The 15,586-nt window shown below is 46.6% G+C and overlaps 1 protein-coding gene and 1 pseudogene across 1 annotated transcript; both read left to right on the forward strand.

Moving 5' to 3' along the window:
- The first annotated feature begins 857 nt into the window (after positions 1–857).
- LOC114631481 lies at positions 858–976 on the forward strand (annotated as a pseudogene).
- Positions 977–9,208: 8,232 nt separating this feature from the next.
- On the forward strand, positions 9,209–14,992 carry Pdx1 (pancreatic and duodenal homeobox 1). Its single transcript, XM_028779845.1, has 2 exons — positions 9,209–9,757; positions 13,529–14,992. Exons 1-2 carry the CDS (start codon positions 9,352–9,354, stop codon positions 13,972–13,974), a joined length of 852 nt encoding a protein of 283 aa, XP_028635678.1. The 5' UTR covers positions 9,209–9,351; the 3' UTR covers positions 13,975–14,992.
- The last annotated feature ends 594 nt before the right edge of the window (positions 14,993–15,586 follow it).

Here is a 15,586-nt window from a genome sequence, read left to right on the forward strand (position 1 = left end):
GTGGGTGAAAGGAAAGGAGCAATTTGTGAGCCTCTGGAACCTGCTGGACCTGGGCAAATCTAGCTGCCATTAGCTAGAACCTTCTATTGAGTTAGAAAAAAAAAGACATTGAACAAAACCAACTCTTTTGTATACATTTTTATAGAAAAGTGACAACAGCCCCTAGTGTGGTGGCACACCAATTAATCCCAGCACTCCAGAGACAGAGGCAGCTGGATCTCTGTGAGTTCAAGGCCAGCCTGTTTAGATAGTGAGTTTCAGTCCAACAAGGGTTATGAAGAGTGACCTTGTCTCAAAAACAAACAAACAAACAAACAAAAAGTTTGAATGAGACTAGGAAGAAAGGATATATCAGGCAACCATGTGCCTATTGATTCTTTTTAAGACCACCCTACTGCCTTTTACCGGAAGGAACTAAAAAATGGTGGCTTTAGCTGGGTCCTCAGACCTAAGGCTGTAACATAGAGAAAAGGCTTGCCTTGGCCAAAGGAGCCCTTGAATTCAGTCTCTAATACCACAGACACAAGAAAAAGATTGTTCTCTTCAGCCGAAATATACACAAACCATCTCTAATTTGACTTTCTCTCCTCATGTCAAACAATAATGAGAACCAGAGTGTTTTATACAGCGTTCGACACACCTGCCTCTGAGTTCTGTTATTCAGCACAGAAAGACAAAGAAAAAGGGTCCTAGAATATTGTGGATATATGGGACCAGGTTGGTATTTTCTTTCTTTAGGCTTATTTACTTTATGAGTAGAGTGTAGGTCTGCACACCATATGAGTGCCTGGTGCCTGTGCAGAGAGGGAGTCACAGGCGGTTGTGAGCGGTCATATGTGTGTTAGAAACTGAATCAGATCTACAGCCATACCTCCCTGAACATGCCTGATCTAGTCTGATCTCAGAAGCTAAGCAGGGTTGGGCCTGGTTAGTAGTTGGATGGGAGACCACCTGGAAATACTGGGTGCTATAGGTTGAAAGGAAGAAAGAGAGAGAGAGAGAGAGAGAGAGAGAGAGAGAGAGAGAGAGAGAGAGAGAGAAACTGAATCAGGATCCTCTGCAGGAGCTGCAAGTGCTTGTAACCACTGAGCTGATCACTGAGAGCTGTCTCTCCAGCTCTGGTATTTCCTTTTTTAAATGGCCCTGCAGTGTAGAGTAAGGTTCATAAGGAAACATAGAAGGAGAAAGGGGAGGGGGGGAGGAAAGAGAACAGACTTTCCAATACTTTTTCTAGCTGAATCTTTCTAGGTAATCTATTTAAATTTGGCTACTGGCTGTATAAACACCAAAAGGTAAATAGTGTCAGTCCATTTTCTTGAGGAAAATATAAATTCTGTGTAACTACGGGGCCAGGAGGCAGATTACTCAGGGCACGGGGAGGGGGTGGCGGTTAGATGCTTCTGTTTACCTTTTTGTTAACGTCTGTTACAATCTGCTGGGAAGGTAAGAAAACACTGCTGATTATCTGGATTCGTGGCAATCTCTAACTCCAGCTTTCAGAGACTTCAAGGCTTGAATGAGACGGTGTTGGCAGAGGCTAACAAATGACTCTGCAAACGCAGCAGACAGCGTTGATTGATTGCATTTTACAATGAAGCACGAGTAAAGAGAAAAGATTTCCTCCCCTCAGTTGAATTTTAGGTCCACAGCGTCTCTTTCCCAGGGAAACCAGAGGAAAGTCAGGTCTGAGTTCTGAGTTCATGGGTAGACCGGAATACCGTGGGAGATGCGTGAAGACCCTGCATGAGACGTGAGGAGATTCCATATGGAATTCTACAAGGATTGTAAATGTACTAGAAGGTACTAGAAGTGCAGTGTGCAAGTGATCGAGTTGGTTGTGAACTCAGCAGGAGAGACAGGCTTGGTCTGCAGCCCCTCAGCTGCCATTTCCCCTTTAATGAGAGACCCGGAGCACAATAATCTCTTTGGTGGGTATGAACCATCTGGTTAGTTAGACACCTGCACTGTGGAAGAGAGAAGCTCTTTAAAACATGCCAGGTTTCGCGAGTCTTGAGCTAAAAGTATCAATATTTGCATGCAAAGAAATATAGAGGGCTGGAGCAATATAGATAGCTCAACAGTTAAGAACACTGGCTGCAGCCGGGCGGTGGTGGCGCACGCCTTTAACCCCAGCACTTGGGAGGCAGAGGCAGGTGGATTTCTGAGTTCCAGCCCAGCCGCCTGGTCTACAGAATGAGTTCCAGGACAGCTGGGGCTATACAAAGAAACCCTGTCTCGAAAAACAAAAACAAAAACACTGGCTGCTCTTGGAGAAGACCTGGGTTCAGGTCCCAGCACTCGCAGAAAAGCACACAACTGGTTTGTAACTCTAGTACCAAGAGATCTGACTCCCTCTCATGGCCTTTGGAGTTCCCTGAATACCTGTGGTCCGTGCTAAGGTTAACACACATACATAAATGAGTGCATGTATACACATTAAATAAGTAAATGAATGAAATTTTTAGGAGAACTAGATAAACCTGGACTGTCCCCCTCAAGCTGGGGCCCCTCTCTGATGCTTTGCTTGTTCCGTTTTGGTATTAAAGATGTCCACTTCCTTCAGTGTATTGAGACCTCACATTGCAGTGCACACAACTCTGATGTTTTTTCAGGTACATTGTTATTGGGGAGTAAATGTTCTCAATCTGGAGGCTCCAATGCCATTTGTCAAAACTCAGGAGCACAGAGCATAGGGCAAGTACTGACCTTCACAACACAGACAGGATGATACAGGCTTAGCCTGTAGTCAATACAGGTTTAGCCTGTAATTGAAATATCTAATTAAATCAGACGTTTAGTGTGAATTTCTTGTTTTCTCATTTTTAGTATTTAAATGACCATACAACAGTTAACATGCTATTTTTAATAAAAAGAATATATAATACCTATTTGGTTTTAAACAAACAAATTATTTCCTATGGCTTAAATTAATAAGGTCATGGGACCAGATTCTGGTCTATTCCTGCCTTAGACACTTTCAGAACCTAACCGATTAGAAACATTTTATAAAAAAATAACTTACTATCTAGAGAGTTCTCCTGTTTGCTAGATAAGAATCCTGTTCTGCCATCCCATCAGGCACAGGCTGTTTAAGTTACTAGATAACAGAGTTCTTATTGATTCTATTATTATTATTTTTTTCAACTCTTCCTGATTCCCTGAAGTCCAAGGGAACTTTTGTTGACTAAGAATGATTTTTCTTTAAAAAAAAAAAGGAGTCCTTGTTGTGTTGTTAGCTGGTCTGTGACAGATGGAGCCCAGAGCTGCCTCAGTGCCCTTTACTCGGAGTGGGAGAACAGAAAGTAAATAAGCCAAAACCCAGAGGCACTCTTAGTCATCTGGATTTCTCAGTGTTGGGCCCCAACACCGAGGTAAATGCTGGCTCCTCCTGGACTCCCCTGTTAGCCCGATGTTGTTAACCAGTTTAACATTCCCTTATCACATGCTCATGTGGGCAGAATTAAGTGGAATTAGCTAACAAATTATATAAAATTCATTTACCTTTAAAGGAAGCTGTTTGGTCACGGTTAGAATAGAGAGAGTGTTGCATTAAGGCCCAAGTTAATGGGCCTGCCTGGAGATGAATCAATACAGCTTGGTTTTATTGCCTGGCTTTAATTGTACTCATGTGTGAGCTGCTGGGGAGCTCTGCTCAACTTCCCTGAGCCTACCAGAGAGAACATTAGCATCCAGAGGAGTCTCCCTGTTTATAAAAAGGAACCCAGGAAGCGCAACCAGAGCCAATAACCCTTCCCAAATCCTTAGCTACATGCAGAAATAACAAATTAGGGGGAGGAGGGGATCCAACAGGCAATTTGTGTCAGGGTTGGGGGTTTATACTCCACTGTGATGTGTCAGGATTTACAGGTGTGTTGTCCCTGCAGATTCAAAAGACATCTCTTAGACATCTACTTCCCCTGAATTAGGCATTTTTTCCAACTTTATGACATCTTCATGATAGAAAGCATTTTCTAATTATTTAAACTAAGTAAAATTTAGTCTCTAAGTGTCTCTTGTTCTTTCTTCTTTCTTTTTCTTTTTTTTTAATATATGCGAGTATACTATCACTCTCTTCAGACACATCAGAAGAGGACATTAGATCCCATTACAGATAGTTGTGAGCCACCATGTGGTTGCTGGGAATTGAACTCAGAACCTCTTCTTAATCAGTCAATGCTCTTAACCACTGAGCCATCTCTCCAGCCCCTTGTCCTTATTCTTGATGTATAGCATGCCTGTGAATGTGTAAGGTAAATGCAGATTCTCGGAGCTGGCAATGTATCTCAGTGGTAACCACTTGCTTCACATACATGAGACCCTGGTTTTGCTCTCCATCACAAAAAGAAAAAAGAAAAAGCTAACCTAAAAAGTGAGGGTACTGACACATGAATATAACTCCAGCTCTCTGGAGGCAGAGACCAAAAGTTCAGTCGTTCAAGGCCAATCTCAGCTACCTAGTGAGTTCAAGACAAGCCTTCGATGTTTAAGAGTTTATCTAAATATATACTTGAGTATACTGTATAATAAGCTAGGATACTGTCACAGCAGCCAGATTAGATTCTGAAGGCCCATCGGTCTTGAGAGATGATGCCTCAACGCTTAGACCATTGGCTGCTCTTGCAGAGAACTCAGGTTCAATTCCCAGCACCCACATGGCGGCTCACAGCCATCCACAGCTCCAGACACCAGATGTGCACACAGTACACATAAATGCAGGCAAAACATTCATGCACATAAAAATAAGTAAGCCTAAAATAATTTTAAGGTTTGTAATTGTATGTATGTCTGTATGTATGTATGTATGTATGTATTATGTATCACCGTACGGATGTGTGCATATGAGTGCAGATGTTTGTATAGTCCAGAAGAAGGTGTGGGTCCCTGAAACAGGCGTTATAAGCAGTTGTGAGCTACCTATAGAGAGATGGAAACCAAGTTTAGATCCTTTGCAAAAGCACTAATCACTCTTAACTGTGGCGCTGTCTCTTCAGCCCTCAAATACATCTCCACCACTGAGTTTGACTCCTCCAAAACAAGCACACAGTAGGTGTCCTATAGGCATTTAATCAATAAATAACATTGAAGCCAACAAACCATTCAAAATATCAGAGGTTGAAGGAGGCAGCAGGAGGGACCTGGCAGTGTGGAACATGGCAGAAACTTGGAAGAAAAGAGGAGTCCCTAAGGGGATGGGGTGGGGGCAGGAATGTTGCTAGAAGCTTGCTATAGATGACTTAGAACAGAAGGGTGGGAGGGAGGCAGGGAGGATAGGGCATTGCACATGTAGGTTGAGAAAAACCAGGGCTTGGGTGGACTCAGGCTGGAGGAGTAGAAATGCAACTTCTAGGGGAGGCCACAGAGACTGGAGGTGGGCGGCACAGCAGCTGACCTTGAAGAGATTGAAGGGTATAGAAGGATGAAACCTAAAACAAGCCACCACTGGCTCACTCCTGAGGAGCAAGCGTATAGCCAACTCCAGGACCTCCAGAGTCTCCTTCTTCCTCCTCAGGAGCTGCTTCTACACTGACTCACATAGGATACATTGTAAGAGCATTGTGCAAACGCCCTCCATTTTTAAGCTGTATTTACATGCTGGCTAGTTTGTTTCAAAGAGACACTGGGTAGACTCATTTTGGGAAGAGGGAATAGCAATTGAGTATATGCCCTCACCGCCTTCGGTGGGTGGGCTTTCAAGGTTGGCAGTTGTTGTGGGCAATATCACCTCTGGGCTGGTGGCCCTGGGTGCTACGAGAAAGCAGGCTGAGTGAGTGAGCAGTGAGGAGCAAGCCAGCAAGCAATGCTCCTCTATGAGTGTGGCCTGAGAGTTGTAAGCTGGAATCAACCCTCGTGGTGTTTTGTCAAAGCAATAGAAACCCTAATAAAGCTAAAACAATTTGAACGTAGAGTGGTGGGGTTTGGGGTGCTGAATTATGTGGAAAATCATTTCCATTTTCTGCTTTGGGCGCTAGAATTGTTTTGCCCTAGAAAGCAACTGAAGGCATCATCATTGTAACTTCCAGGTCCCTCCTCCCTGCTGTGACTCAGATTCTGAATCTGGATTGAGACCCTGAGCAAAATCCTCTAGGCATGCTTCCATGGCCACTAACATTCCTGCTATCATAATAAGCAAGAAAAAAAAATCAGTCAAGAACATAGTACTCTCATTAAATATACATTGTTTGTGTTCCTGGATTTTCTCAACTCAGCATAATGTCATTTAATTTTTAATAGCAAAATAATTTTGAAAGGAATATGGCCTTAAAAATTAAAGTTTATGGAAACCTATCTTTCCTGGCAAGTGAGGATCCTCCCCCCCCCCACACACATACACACGCACGCGCGCGCACGCGTGCGTACACACACACACACACACACACACACACACACACACACACACACTGGGATAGGATGGCTTAATTCCTACCATCTAGCCCAAACCAGCCTTTGGGGTGCCTCAAAACCAGGCCAGGGCTGGAACAGAGTCTCAGCAAAAGTGGAAGGAAGAGAGGAGGCAGAGTACCTCCAGTATCAGGGAGGACTATCAGGACGTCCTGCTAATAAAAGACTTTTTCACTGTCCACAGTATAATTGGTTTACAGCCTTTTTTGTTTATTTATCCATAAGAGCTGCTGTTAAATGGCTCGAGAAGGCTCTTGCCTAATGGCTGGGTATCTCCGAGGCCTGCTGGAGGCACAGGAGGGCACAGGCGGCCTGGATTCAGAGCGGAAATGCGTATCACCTATAATGGATTTGGCCACCTGATGGTACTGGGAGCCAGAGAGGCAAAGAGAAAGACCCGCAGGGTTCTGCTTCTGTAACCATTAGCCAAATCAAAAGCTCGGGGTGACTTTCGCCTCTCTAAAGGTGTACTAAATGACTGTTGAATCTTTGTTTCCTAAATCCCTCTTAAAGAAAGGAGATGGCAGAAAACATTAATTCTGAAATCAAAGAATATGCCTCTGTGTAGACAGCGCACACACACACACACACACACACACACACACACACGGTCGGCAATCCTCGTCTCAAGTTTTTGCTCAGCCTGGGAGAATTTATTTGTTTCCTATGGAAAGCAGCGAATTTGTTTTTCTGCTGAGAAACACTTTTCTTTTTGCAAAGGCCAGCAAAAATATTAAATGGGAATAAATGAAGCATCGAGATGGAAGCCAATTTACTGAAATGCACGCAATTAGACCAGAAGTGCTTAGCAAACACCCTGGGGGTGTGGGTTAGGCAGGCTTCTAGGGTTGGGGTTCGGGAGGGAACGGGGGGGGGGTGTCTAGCCCCAAGGGAGTGACCAAGTGAGGAGAGGAACCATAGGGAAAGTGCCTATCTTTGTCCCAAGCTCGAAGCCGCTCATAACCGCGTCACCAAGTCAACCCGTGGCCACTAGGCAGATTATCTGTGAGGGTCAACACCCTGCAGCCGCGCCACCCCCCTCGGGCCCTGTCCTTCCGATCGATGTGGCCACTCGCGGCCCAGGAGATAGCATCGAGTCTCTGGCGGCCACCCGAACAATGGACTCATTGAGGCCAGGCCTGTAGCGAGATTAGGTGCGCGGGCGCCCAGGCCTTTCACTCCCAGGCCCCTCGTGGGCCACAGGTGGCCCTTTTCCCTGAAGAAATCAGAGACACTCTCCCCTCTGCCCTGAGTTCCCTCAGTGATCCTAGGAGGGAAAGAATTTTCAGAGTACAAAACTCCCCTCTTTTTTTGCGTCTAATAATTGATGTTAAGAATAGCTCACTCCAACTGAATGCATTTAAAACACATTTTCCACTAGGAGAAAAAAAATATTAAAATTGCAAAGGTCTAGATCTGAGTGTATAGTTTGGTTGAATGGAAGTCGGTCTATTCTGATTTATTTCCTCTTGGTTGCCTCCCGCCTTCATTTACAGAGGCTCTCTGCATAGGTGCAAAGAAGTCCAAATTCTCCAAAATCTTCCATTGTCTTTGGAGGACCAGGTCGGAGGCAGACCAAGCAACTCCTGAGTCGGCAGCCTGGGTAATATCAACTCCAGACAAAAACCACCGTGACCACTGGGAGTTAGCCCATCCTTGCCAGCGGGGCGCACACTCAAATTAAAGTCACCGGCTTAAAGGAGGCGTCCTCCACCCCCAGTATCCAAAGTATCTGACAGATGGAAGCCAGGCACAGGCATCCTGAATATGCGGTGTTTTAATCTCCTTTTCTAAGCAACCCACTCCTCTCCTTGCTCCGCTGCCTGCCCTGTTTCAACAACACGCAAAATGGGGTTTTCTCTGAGGATAGATTCCACCAGAGACTCCAGGACCGTCGTCAGAGATTTGAAAACCCCGTGCCAACCCTTTGCCCAACTTCTCAACCACAAAGACAACGCTTTCCTGTTCCTTCGGCACTTTTGGGAGTGTGTTCTCAGTTAATCAAATAGGTTCCAATCCCTAAAATTAAATAACAATAGCCTTCAACTAAAAAAAAAATCTAAGACACTGTGATTTTTTTTCCAGAGCTAGTAGTCGTAATGCTAGAAGTATAGGGAACATAGAAACAGATGCAAATAAAGCGAAATAAGGAGATAGTTTGAGCAATAAAACAAAACAACAACAACAAAAACGACAGCTTCAGGCTTACAGAGCTGGGCTCTGCAAGCATTTCTCAAACCCTGCATTCTTCAGCAGTTGCACCCTTGACGTTTTGCAAATCATATTTATTGATGCATATCACACTATTATTTACAAACATTATAAAAATACAAGAAAATTAAAATTTAGGCGTGATGCCTTACACCTGCAACCCCAGAACTGGACAGGAGAAGGACGAAGGCTTCCACGGGAGTTTGAAGCCAGCTTGGACTACATCCTGAGTTGCAGATGAGCCAGGGCTACCAAATTAGACTTCCCCAACCCCCGTCCCACTGTGTTTAAAAAGCAAACAAACAAAATACATCGGAGGTGTGTGGAGAGAAGGTGTAAACTTTTTTTTAAAGCTCGTTGGGAGCGGTTTTGTAAAAGAGTGAAGATTCTGCTATCTTTGTGAGCCCTGTTTTGGAGAGCTCCGCAGCCGCAGACAGGGATCAGGGGACTGAGAGAGAAAATTGAAACAAGTGCAGGTGTTCGCGGGTACCTGGGTCTCCTTCTTAAGGCAGTCCGCCAGGCCAATGGTAGCTTCAGGCTGAACCACGTGGGGTGCCCCAGAGCCTATGGCACGGCGGCCGGCTTGTGTGTCCCCGCCAGCCCCTGGTTCCCCAGGAGAGCAGTGGAGAACTGTCAAAGCGATCTGGGGTGGCGCTGATAATCCTCGAGCCGCCCAGCACCTAAGGCCTGACTGGTAGCTCCCTATCCGGGGCTGCTGGCCCCCAAGTGCCGGCTGCCACCATGAACAGTGACGAGCAGTACTATGCGGCCACACAACTCTACAAGGACCCGTGCGCATTCCAGAGGGGCCCGGTACCAGAGTTCAGCGCTAACCCCCCTGCGTGCCTGTACATGGGCCGCCAGCCCCCACCTCCGCCGCCACCCCAGTTTGCAGGCTCGCTGGGAACACTGGAGCAGGGAAGTCCCCCGGACATCTCCCCATACGAGGTTCCCCCGCTCGCCGACGACCCGGCTGGCGCGCACCTCCACCACCACCTCCCAGCTCAGCTCGGTCTCGCCCATCCTCCTCCCGGACCTTTCCCGAATGGAACCGAGCCTGGGGGCCTGGAAGAGCCCAGTCGCGTTCAGCTCCCTTTCCCATGGATGAAATCCACCAAAGCTCACGCGTGGAAAGGCCAATGGGCAGGTAAGCCTGGCTCTTTCTCCCTTTCTCTTCTCCTAGTCGGGACTCGGCTGCCACTATCTTCAAGCGCTCCCCCGGGCCTTTTCTCCAAGTTTCTCTGTAACCCGCAGGGATAACATAGTCTTAGAACAAACTCTAAGGAAGCCAATAAGTCCACTCATCTTGGCAGCCTCTTCTCCACTCAGCACTCCTCCCTCCTTGCGCGTGTCCTGAGCTTTTCTTACCCTGGGAGCCGGCTCCCACGTTGGAGAAAGAAGAGGCCTAGTCACGCTCAGAACTCCCGAACTCTCTGGATCCTTCTGCAGCGAGGAACCTGGACTCCTGGGCACCAAGGGCACCAAGCAAGTTAAGCAAGATATCTTTGACCTAGGCTGGAGTTCCTTGGGAACCCTAGGCCTCTTCACTTCCCAGCCCTGTCCTAGTGGCTGTATTAAAGAAACGGGGGCCTCCTAGGGGCACCGAGTAGCAGTAAAACAGGAAGGGAAAGGAAAATTGCTTCCATCCAGGACTGCGAAGGGTAGGGTGCCGAGGTCCTGGAGTAGGATAAGGGGTGCGGGGTGAACAAGGAGAGGCTATAACAACATGAGGTGCTCACCGACAGGCTGAAAGGCAGGTGGCTCACTCTCTGAGTCTGGCAGCTGGCAGAGGCCTCTGGGGTGCCAATTCTTTTTGGACCAACCAAGAGGGTTTGAAGGGTTCTCTTAAGCTGTGTCCCAGAAAGTAAATATGCAGAAGAAGGGACCTCTTTCCTGCTGTCCCGCTCAAAGAAGCAAGACCCACTGGGTTTCCTTAGCCGCCTGCTTTGTGATAAGTCCTTCCTTCCAGCAGAGACCAAGCCGTGCAAGCCCCAGGTCCCTTACCCCGCCGGATGCTGGCAGCCAATTCGTGCGAGGCCTGTGCCCGCCGCTGCACAATGTTATCTCTTCCGGTCTGCAACCACTTCTGGTCACACCTGGACTGCAAATAGCTGTTTTTTCTTTTGCCTTCCAACTGACTGTCGGGAACCAAGGGTTAAGAAGCTGGAGTTGCCATCCCTTGAGAATTCTCGACAGTGTCCTCGGGTCCTAAGGCGCCCGATCTGACACTACTGCAGGAGCAGCCAAGTAAAGCTCCGACGAGAGGGTATGGGGGTAACCAGGTTCACCAAGGACCCAGGGGCGGGGGTGGGCGTGGGAGCTCCTCTAGCTAATTCATTTTCTCAGCGAGGCAATGGCCCAAACTCTTGCTGGGAGATCCCCCACATCTGACCAATTCCAAGCAGATGGAACAGGTAGACCACTGCTGAGGCCTCTCAAGGCCAAGGCCAAAGGGCGCTGAGACCGTGCTATTGGGGTGACCGAAGACAGACCCTCCACTCAACGGGGCTCTCAGCCCGTTTGCTTCTTGCCAAGGATTTTGGGGATCCCTGGAACAAAGTCTGGAGATTCTTTCTGACTGTCTGCTCCTACTCTGGGCTAGAGTGGAAAGAAGCCAGGGAGTAAAATTTGAGGGGAAGCAGAAAGCTTTTCCTGTGTTTGGGGAACCCTGTGGAGACACCTTCTGACTGTGAGATCTGGGTACCAGAAGCCTTTGCGGGGTGGGGGCTTTCTGACCCTCTGCAAGCAGGGCTCGCTGCAGATTACCACTATGCTCTCCCGGTGGAAGCCTGTAAGGAGCTGCAGCCGGCTCCACTTCAGAAGCACCTTCGTGTGCTTAGTGGGTTCACAAGCCTTGGAAAGTGCTTAATGACCAAAGGGCTTATAGTGGGACTACGAATGCTAGTGGCAATAACCGCTTATAAATAATTGGACCTAAGAGAACTTCACAATTCTCACTGGCAAATTCTACTGAATCCCAGAAAAGGATCAGATCGGGAGACTCTGAACATCTCACCAGCAGATTCTAATTTTAACTCCCACCCCTGGCTTCCTCTAGCTGAACACTGGTTCCTACAGTCTTTCACTAGGACTTGACAAAGTAGGCAGCTGAGGGTGGGAATCTGCCAGCTACGTTGTTGGCAATTTAAAATGTTTCTTTAAGGGGACACAGGTTTGTGTTCCTGGGGACAAGAAGTAGTATATATTACCACATATAATGATAATTTTTTTCTTTATTCACTGTTTCGTTAAAACAATGCTAAAGTCAACAGGTTAACTTATTTTAACAAGGTCAAAGAGTGCTTTCCAAAGAGTGGTCTAGGGGGACTCACTTCAGCTTCTGGTGCCTCCCCATGACCTGAGGGAAGACGGGAGCAGATTCCACCCCGAAATTAATCCCTTGCCTTCAACACACTCATTCACCTTTCAGCTATTTGAAAAATGTCTCTCAGCTCTGTCTTGAATCAAGCCAGCTTCAGCCTCTTCCACTGAGCTTTGCTGGAGAGTCCTCAAACCAGCGTCCACAGTCCAGTGCAGTGGGTGCTCTGTAGAGACAGGAAGGACCCAGACCTGGGAAACACTGATTTCCTGTGTCACTGATTTCCTGGTGACTTGGCCCTGTTGCTTGCTTTAGATGCGGGTTTGGAGCTGGACCGAACAAGCCCTTTAGTGACCCATTCTTTCTCAGAGTAGCTCTTGGTTCAGGTTGGTTCTGGCCTCAGCAACGTTTGTGGTCTCCTGCTAAATATGACCTTTCCCAAAACAGTATTTCTTCTCCCCTGAGGCAGAGGGCTAACTGAAATTACAGTAGCAATTAGCACTCAGTTGTGGTTAATTATAACTATATTAAAAATAATATACAGGCCCAGGAAGATGAAAGTTTGAAACAAACAAACAAATGAAACAAAACAAAAGCAAAACTTCCCTTTCAAGCCTTAGGACCTAAATTCAATCCACAAAACAAAACCTAAGATAAAAGGAGAGAACCACATCCCTAAAGTTGTTCTCCCAACTCCACTTGCACACTGCTTCGCTCTCACGTGCATATTCTACATGCAATAATAATAAATATTTAAAGCAATAAAAATGATATATGTTAAAAGAAATAACAAAAATGTCAATAAGTCTATAAGTTAATGACCACCATAATCTTTCAAACTGTAGTCTACATCTATTAATGAGTTATTAAATTTGTTTGAAATTATTTTTGAGACTCATTATGTTGCTATTGCTAGCCTGGAACTAGCTAGCAGACCAAGCTCAACCTCCAGCTGCCTCCCCCTGCCTCTGCCTCCTGGGTGCTAGAATTAAAGACCACGGAGCTCTGATCTTGTTAAAATAAGTTAACCTGTTGAGTTTAGCATTGTTTTTAACAAAACAGTGAATAAAGAAGAAAACTATCATTATATGTGGTAAAAGTTTACTCTAGAAATATTTCTCGGATATACATATACATATACATATACATATACATATACATATACATATACATATATATATATATATATATGAATTCATCTCTATGAGGACGAGATAATAATCAGACTGAACTGGGTCAATGTCAGAACGTTTGTTTAAAATCCTATGTCTAAACCATATCCTTAGTAGAATGGAGGCAATCAACTTTTCTATTATGTGTATTTTAGCCATTTTAACATCAATTAAATGAACCAATTTTGAAACCACTGGCTGCCAGATCCAAGCGTAATATCGAGGTAAGAACCAGGATGCCTCTGAGAGAAAGGGCACCATTGCCTAGGGAAGAGTCTTGATGCCACCACAGTGGGGCTCTGGAGCAAAGGGCTGCGGTTGGACTAAACAGTTGTGATCAGTAGGAGGTCTGTTCTTGGCCTGTGAATAAGAGATTTGAGCTTCATAGGGCCTGGGGGACCTCGCTAACCGATGGTGTCACCCACAGGAGGTGCATACGCAGCGGAACCCGAGGAGAATAAGAGGACCCGTACAGCCTACACAAGGGCGCAGCTGCTGGAGCTGGAGAAGGAATTCTTATTTAACAAATACATCTCCCGACCTCGCCGGGTGGAGCTGGCAGTGATGCTGAACTTGACTGAGAGACACATCAAAATCTGGTTCCAAAACCGTCGCATGAAGTGGAAGAAAGAAGAAGATAAGAAACGTAGTAGCGGGACAGCAAGCGGGGGCGGTGGGGGCGAAGAGCCCGAGCAGGATTGTGCAGTGACCTCGGGTGAGGAGCTGCTGGCATTGCCACCGCCGCCACCTCCCGGAGGTGCGGTGCCCCTAGGCGTCCCTGCTGCAGCCCGGGAGGGCCGACTGCCTTCGGGCATTAGCGGATCGCCACAGCCCTCCAGCATCGCGCCACTTCGACCGCAGGAACCTCGGTGAGAACAGCAGGCTGAGGGTGATCGGGGTCTGGGACCTGGAATGTGAACGTGGACGCGGGCAGCTGGATAAGGGAGAAGATCATAAGGCTTAACCTAGACGCTACACAAGGAGAACATTCTTGAGGGCACGAGAGCCAGTTGGGTATTACCGGAGAGATGCTGGCAGACCTCTGGAAAAACAGACCCAAGCTTCTGAAAACTTTGAGGTTGCGTCTGGTGTCATGCGAATGGCTAAGTCTGCCTCTAGGACTCTCTCCTGGGACCAATTTAGAGAACCCGGGCTCCAAATTGAAGACAATGAAAAGGGTACAAACTTGAGTGTTCCCGTGATGTCCAACAGGTGAGCTGGACTAGGTGCCTTTGTCTGCCCAGAAACAGAACGGCTGAACAATCTAAGGTTCAGAATAAAGAAAGGGAGCTGTTTGAGGTTTCAAAGCCAATGCTTCTTCCGATCCTCCCTCCTCTTCTCCCTCCCTCACCTCCTTTTCCTTACTTCCCCTTCCTAGATTCTTTCTCCCTCTTTAGCCAAATATTTCACTAATGTCCATCCTTCAACCTATACCATTTCTTTTGAAAATCAGAAATTCTTCACACCCGGACTTCCTCGTGTCTATAATGGGACCTCCAGGGTCCTGAGGGACAAAGGTGCATAAGGACATTTGAAGTTTCTGTTTAGAGCGCGAATATCTTCCCGGAAAGAAGCCAGGTGCTCTGGTACATCTTGGGAAACTATTCACAAAGCCTGGATGTGATTTCCACGTCATGGTTAGAAGTTGGGGGTGGGGGAACTGGTTGTTTTCATTTAAGGTTTTAAATTAACCATTCTTTGCCAACAGGTCTGCAGTTTCAAAGTCAGTCAGTTGTTCCTTTTAAGGTCTGAGCCTTGTCTTTAGGCTGTTTGTGGAAAATGCTTAATAAGTATGAATAGCAAGAAAGGGGTTTGAAGGCAACCTGGTCTAATTTCAAGCCATCCTAGAGGGCGATGTTTCCATTTCATTTTAAAATCTTAACTAGCGTTTAACTATTAAACTATTAAAAATTTAGCCGGGCAGTGGTGGCGCATGCCTTTAATCCCAGCACTTGGGAGGCAGAGGCAGGCATGTTTCTGAGTTCAAGGCCAGCCTGGTCTACAGAGTGAGTTCCAGGACAGCCAGGGCTACACAGAGAAACCCTGTGTCGAAAAACCAAAATAAATAAATAAAAATAAAAATTTATTTTTCTTCGATGGCTATGGTGGTGCACTTCTTTAGTCCCAGCACTTGGGAGACAGAGCCAGACAGATCTCTGGGTTTGAAGCCAGCCTGGTGTATAGAGTGAGTTCCAGGACAGCCAGGACTATGCAGAGAAACACAGTCTTGAAAATCCACAGCTTTTCTAAAGAAAGGGGTTTGGTTTGATTTGGTGTGAGTGAAAAAATCCTGGGCCAGCAGGGCCAGCAGGGCCAGCAGGGTCCTTCTACTAACCACAAAGCTGAGTTGATTTTGTTGGCTTCAAACTCCTTTCCTGCCTTCTGTTCTGAAGGCAACTCCAAAAGAGTTGATTATTCCATCTAAGCCTGAGATTCAGGAGAGAGAGAGAGAGAGAGAGAGAGAGAGAGAGAGAGAGAGAGAGAG

This window comes from Grammomys surdaster, unplaced genomic scaffold (assembly GCF_004785775.1).
Source record: "Grammomys surdaster isolate TR1022 unplaced genomic scaffold, NIH_TR_1.0 362, whole genome shotgun sequence".
NCBI classification, from domain to species: Eukaryota; Metazoa; Chordata; class Mammalia; order Rodentia; family Muridae; genus Grammomys; species Grammomys surdaster.